Source organism: Eurypyga helias, unplaced genomic scaffold (genome assembly GCF_000690775.1).
Source record: "Eurypyga helias isolate BGI_N326 unplaced genomic scaffold, ASM69077v1 scaffold40110, whole genome shotgun sequence".
NCBI lineage: Eukaryota > Metazoa > Chordata > Aves > Eurypygiformes > Eurypygidae > Eurypyga > Eurypyga helias.
The window spans coordinates 3642-10095 of record NW_010224534.1 but is presented as its reverse complement, the minus strand read 5'-3'; the positions used below and the strand labels follow the sequence as shown (position 1 = coordinate 10095).

The 6454-nt window shown below is 45.8% G+C and overlaps 1 protein-coding gene across 1 annotated transcript in view; it reads left to right on the top strand.

Annotated features, from left to right (window-relative positions):
- Positions 1-2214, top strand: part of LOC104517277 (synaptic vesicle glycoprotein 2B-like) — a 26667-nt gene extending 24453 nt beyond the window's left edge. The window contains exons 11-12 of the mRNA XM_010161880.1: positions 939-1098; positions 2031-2214. Of these exons, the coding sequence (XP_010160182.1) occupies positions 939-1098; positions 2031-2214 (344 nt within the window). The remainder of the gene's footprint in view (positions 1-938; positions 1099-2030) is intronic.
- Positions 2215-6454: the final 4240 nt, after the last annotated feature.

Below are 6454 nucleotides of genomic sequence, written 5' to 3'. Positions count from 1 at the left end.
AGCAGGAGGAATATCCACACTGCACAGTGGAGGATGCAGTTTGGCCAGGTACCATTGGAGGCCAAGTGGATAGTCAGGTCACCACAGTGGCAAAACACAACATAATGTCCAAAATGAAGCGTTTTAGTTCCAGTTCAGCATCCAAATTATTTTGGATGGTGTCAAATTCATTCAAAAAACACCCCAAAAAAACAAACAAATATTTGATTTCCTGGTAGTAAATGGAGATATTTCAGCAACAACAGAACTTTGAAGAGAAAGATACTTTATTTTGCAAAAACTTGGATTTTTTAGGTTAAAATTCCCAATGGGGTAGAAGGCAGTGATGTAGCCATTAATACTTCTGAATCTGAACTGTGCCTAACTGAGCATGAAGGCTCTCGCTTTCTCCCTCAGTGGTGTTCATAACATTATGGCTTCTGTGCAAATGTGCCATGAAATCTAATGATGTTCTTATAATTAAAAGAGACCTCAAGTGCTTCATACAATTGACTGTAAATTATCCTAATTGAGAACTAGAAATGTGTCAAGTGATTTTACTATGATATGAAATGTACTGGCTCTTTACTCAAAACTCAAGCTGAAAAACCTTCACAATGATTCTTCCTCCTCATTGAATTTCAAGTTTACTTGCCTCTACTCTTCCTGGGTCCATCTGGATGTCTGAGATGCTGGAAACCTGCCTGGAAAAGCCTGTCTTCAGAGTCTCCATAGAGCAGGACTATCAGCAAGATCAGATGGTCATTGAGAACACTTTCAGGCTGGTTTCCAGCATCGGAGAATGACAGCATCAAGGTTTTTTTGGATTTGTGCAGATTTAATTCATTTTGGGGTGAAACGCCATCACTTAAAAGCCATCTTTATCAACAAGTGTGTTTGCTCAACTGTGGACAGGGGAAATCACGCCAACATTTTTCTCTTGGTTTCCCCCCACACAGGTGGCTCGATGTTGATCTCAGCAGTGTGCTGCTTCTTTCTCTTTTTCGGCAACAGCGAGTCGGCAATGATCGGCTGGCAGTGCCTCTTCTGCGGGGCCAGCATTGCTGCCTGGAACGCTCTGGACGTGATCACTGTGGAGCTCTACCCCACTGACAAAAGGTGCTCTGAAAATTTCCCCTTTTATTCTCCACCCTCTAACTTTGTCTTCTAGGTTCCTGATGGAAAAATTCTCTCTAGATACATGTAGATGGGGGAGGTGTATTATTTTTATTTTCCCCAAACCTTAAGGGCTGGGTAGTCCTGTGGATCAGCACAGACATTTGCAAGCATAATTCTGCATGCACGGTGGCTTGCACGCTGGGAGCTGCGTGGGCGTATGGAAATTACGGGCAGATAAAATGTGGAGTCTCTCATTTCTATGGATGTGCATGGAGGCCTGGCCTTTCAGACTGTATCCCCCAGCCTCTTGCCACAGCTCATCACCGTGACAGCCTTCCCCTCCACAACCTAGAGACAGCCGTGTGCAGAGAATGGTTTGGGAGATGAGGCAGCACAGGAAACGTTGGGAGAATGTGCTGCAGATTAAATCTTCCCTTGCAACATCATTATAAGCCTTTGGGGGTTTTTTTGGGTCTTTTTGAGGCTGTTGGGGGAAGACTGAAGGGAAGGAGAAGGACTTTGAAGGCAGCATGTTTTAGGTGCTGGGTGAAGCAAATTTGGAGAAGAACACGGGTTATTTCTGTGGTGACAAATCCCTCCAGCTGGTGCTTGGAAGGGCTTTGGCAAGTTCTAGGGCAGGTTGTGTCCTGCTATCTTTGGAGGGGGCAGAAGCTGCCATAGTGGGCCACTCTAGGGCTAGGGAGAAGCTGAGATGAAAAGGAGAAATGAGTACATAGACATTCTCGCACATTCGCACAGCCAGGCAGAACACCGACATCTATTTATCTATTCACGTATCCTGGATGGCTTTACTTGCTAGAAGCATAGCCTGGGCAACAGAAGAACGTTCACAGAATTACCCATCCAGATCTTGTGTAGTTATACTGAGAACCTCCCTCCTAACCGTGACTTTCTGCTTTTCTTCCCTGCAGGGCAACAGCCTTTGGCATCCTCAATGGGCTTTGCAAGTTTGGTGCCATCCTGGGGAACTCAATCTTTGCCTCCTTCGTAGGGATAACCAAGGTGGTTCCCATCCTTCTGGCTTCCTCTGCTCTGGTGGGAGGTGGCCTGCTCGCTTTGCGCCTGCCAGAGACTCGAGAACAGGTCCTGATGTGAGCAACTGAGGCCGGGGGGGCTGGGGGGTGGACGTAGAAGAACAACAAAAAAGAGCCATGGTTGGAAAAATCAAAATGTCCATTTCTATACTGTTCTGTCGATACCTCAAAGAGAGGGCAGGGGGAAGGAAGAGCCCAAAGGGATGAAACGGAACCCCTCTTTTCTGACCCTTTCACCGCCCCGACTGGTGCATGCAGCTCCTCCACACCCCCTGCAGAGCTTGGGTTTAACCATCCCTACGCTGGGAGCCTGCCCTGTCCCTCTCCATCCCAGTGTAACGCCACGGGACGCCAACCGCGGCTTTGTGCATGTGTGCGCCTGCCTGGGTGTGAGCGTGTCCCGCGGGAGAACAGATCCTGACCCCCTTCTGCCTTTGCCGAGCTGTGAGATACTGCCTGCCTTGCCCAGCACTCCTTGGCAACTCATATCCGCCGCGCTCAGACACGAAGGGCATCCGCAGGGGAGGCAGGTAGGAAACCTACTGTAGGGGAGCTCCAGCCACAGGGACAAGAGCCACAGTCGTGACTAGTGACCCTGGCTGTCTTGCTTTTGGGGTTACCACCTGAATCACCTGAAAGAGTGAGAGCGCCCTGTTTTCTGAAGGATGTGAGGGCGTGTGCTGGGCTCTCTCAGAAGAATCAGGGTTTCAAAGCCCGTTACTGTCTTCACTTGGGCATAAAGAATCACTAGGCACCTTCTTGGTCTGGGAGAGAAATATATATATAGGATTTTATATATATATATGTATTTACACATACTTGCAAACATACATACACACCTTGAAGTGATCCGCTATTGAAATTTAGAGTCTTTAATTTCTGCACCCTTAAGAAGATCTTAAAAGAGACACTAAAAATGAATCCCACAAATTCAGATTATCTGGAGTCGTGACCAACTTAGTGACACTCTGTTCTTTATATCCAAACACCAAATATTTCAATGTATCGATGGCTGGGAGTATATATTTCTATGATGATTACGATTTTTTTTTTTCCTACAACTTTCACAGAGGAGAAATTGATATGATGTTGGAGCATTCCACAAACCAAATGTGTACATATTATCCAGTGTAAATAGAGGACTTTTGTCTAATACCTTGAGTATCGTAACTGTGAATTTACCAGCATTTTAGCCATATTATTTAAAGAATATGATGCTTGATTTTCTTATATACTTGGGTCTCATTGAAACACTGTAAGCACAGTTACTTAAAGCCATTGAACTTGTTACACAGGGAATGCACGAGCAAGCTTTCACTGTACAGAACATTAAATTCTCCATTAAGTGGCACAGTTCAGTTTGATACCCTGTAAAAGCCATTTTTTAAATTCGTATGAGTTTTTATCATATGAGTTAAGTTCTGTTGCATCTAGAAGCAAAGTGAGTTGTGTGGTTTTGGATGTATTTTCTTGGAAAGAAAGAATGAAATACATAAATAACACACCAATGCTCACAATTGACTAGATGGCACTAATTAGACCCTTTCAACCAGCTCAGCAATAGACCAGAATTGATCAGAAACTGTCACATAATGCAGAGAATTTGTCTCACCAGGTTATTTTGTGGTGAAGCACTGGGACAGGTTGCCCAGAGAAGCTGTGGATGCCCCATCCCTGGAAGTGTCCAAGGCCAGGCTGGATGAGGCTTTGAGCAACCTGGTCTAGTGGAAGGTGTCCCTGCCCATGGCAGGGGGGTCGGAACTGGATGGGCTTTAAGGTCCCTTCCAACCCAAACCATTCTGTGATTCTATAAAAAGTTATTTTGTGCTTTTGCTAATGATCTTCCTATTTAGCTTTTTTTAGATATATCTTTGTTTTTCTTTCTTTCTTGATTTTTTTTTAAAGAAAACCAAGCAAGGGTAAGCTGAAATCCAGCAGCACTGAAATCTAACACCTCTGCCTTCAGCTGTGCACAGTCACATACACCACCAGCTGACAGCAGGGCCAGCCCCCCGCTGCCGTGGGGGTCAGTGTTAGTGCTGCTGCAGAGGGCAGATGAAGGACACGAAGCATGGTTAGATCACAAGAAGCAAATCCTTGCTGATGAGGTAAAGCCCGCTAATGAGCATAATTTTCCTCATTGTGTCAATCAGGGATAAACATGGAGCAGCTAGGCTACAATGGACTATCTGGGATTTTTGAGATGTATTCTGAGGTTTATGGAATTGATAAAATCACAAGCTGCTGTAATAACTGAGCTTATTATGCCTCATTTCTTCATTTTAAGGGTAGCTTAGGGCCTTTTTTTGATTTGTCTTCTTCACAGCAAGGTTCCTTCTCTAAGGTAGGAGTGAATATAATTATGTCCTTTGGCAGCGGTTCACAGCTTCTGTTGAGAATCACAGCCCAGACTGTTTTTTTCTCTAAGAATGTCTGATCTTTTTGCATGGTGAGAAGCAGCTAAATATGTCTTTCAACACAAAAGATGACTATGATCTTTATGTTTCACCCACTTTGTTGGGATGTGCACGCCAATTACATTACATTTGGGAGGAAAAAACCCCAATGTTTGTTTCATTTTCTGTTCTATGCTGTTGTGTTGCTTTGTGCAGCCAGAAATTATCTTTATTTATTTTACAAAGCACTCTTAGTTACATATCTATCCAGTGCTCTGAGAGCAAATCTGACTCTTTGTGTTCTCCACTGGCATTGCACGATGACTCTAGTGACATCATTTGTTTTGCAAAACTTCTCTGTTAATTTTCAGAGAAGGAGGAAATTGAGGCCTTGAGGAGATAGAAACGGCAAGGTGATATTAGGAAATATTATCCCATCTTAGAAACCTGTGTTCTTTACAGAATGCCTCTTTCACAGGCTGCTAAAGTTCACCTTCCGGAGATTAGCTGGGAGAAGGTAAAGAGCAATAGGATTTTGTTGTCAGTGTCAACTAGGCTACTCATGTGACTGTAGAAACTCTTTGCACCCCTAAAATCCATGGGTCAGTCACTTGAGGGCTGGGAGGATGATGCACATGTGTCGTGACCTGCTCCCATCCCTGATGCTTGACCGGCGAGTTCATGACCTAATGCAAAAGTGCAAACACGCTGCAGCTGGTGCACAGGGGTCTGGGAAAGGATGACTGACTGGAGAAGGAAGAAAGGAAAAGCTAAGGAGAAACCATATTACCTGCCCTTAGACACCTACGAGTGAGATGTCTGTCATTATCTCAGTCGCTAGGCAATATGCGTGAGCACGCTCGGGTACCGTTGCTGCAAAGATGGGTTGCCCTGGATGGCCCTGCTCTGCTCCTTCCATAACAGAGAAATCCAGGGCAACCGCTCCAGCTCAGGCAGTTGTCTTTGTGACACCTGGGCTGATGTCTCCCATCCAACTTCAGTGTGAACGAGGCTTAGACAATTCTTCTGATGTGTTTTTTGTTGTCCTGGTCTAAATCGGTGTAGGCTTCACACTGCTGCTCTCCAGAGCAAAATGGTTATTGGGTGCAGTCCCCTCAGCGCTGACTGTGTTTTGATTTGGGTCTCAGTTTCAAGCCGGCTGAGCCTGAGCCATAGAGCCCTGGAGCACCATCAGGCACCTCCTCTGATGGCTCAGCTTTATTTCTACTGTAAAATCAGCATTACACCTGCAGCGCAAGAGCCAGCATGCCTCCTCCATGGGTTCCCCTGCCTGTTTGCCACAGTGAACAGTCTCCTTGTCTTGGATACACCGGACCATCGACACAGAAAACTTGACCACGGGTCCACTGATGATCCTTGCAGAGCACTATTTCCTTGGATTCATGAACTTTTCTGCAACACAGAGGACCAAGACAGGGGACTTGCCTTAAATCCCAAAGACCTCTTCTTGAGGACAGCTGGACCTCTTCATGCATGCGTGGCACACCAGCCACTTAGCCAGGGACTTTGTGGCATGGGAATGGTGGATCTAGGGAACCTGAACCGGCCTGCTGTGATGTAATGTCTTCAGCTGTCCAGCAGTGTGACGGGGGCACAGGGGGAGCTCACTGCTCACCTTCTGAGCACGCAGAAATGGACATTCAGAGGAACACAAAGCACTGTTGATACTGTTACAGACCAGTGGTATTACAATAAGACTTCTGCCTCCTTATATTCCCCGTTGATTTAACCGGTTGTCACAGACCTACTCCTTTACTTCAGTTGTGCTGCACGGCTCCTGCTGCAACTTTGGCTCTGCTACATCCCACGGATGGTGGCTTGGGCTGGATGGAGGGATCCCCTTCTTGCCCATATGATCCTCTTCCCCTTGGAATGCTATGACGT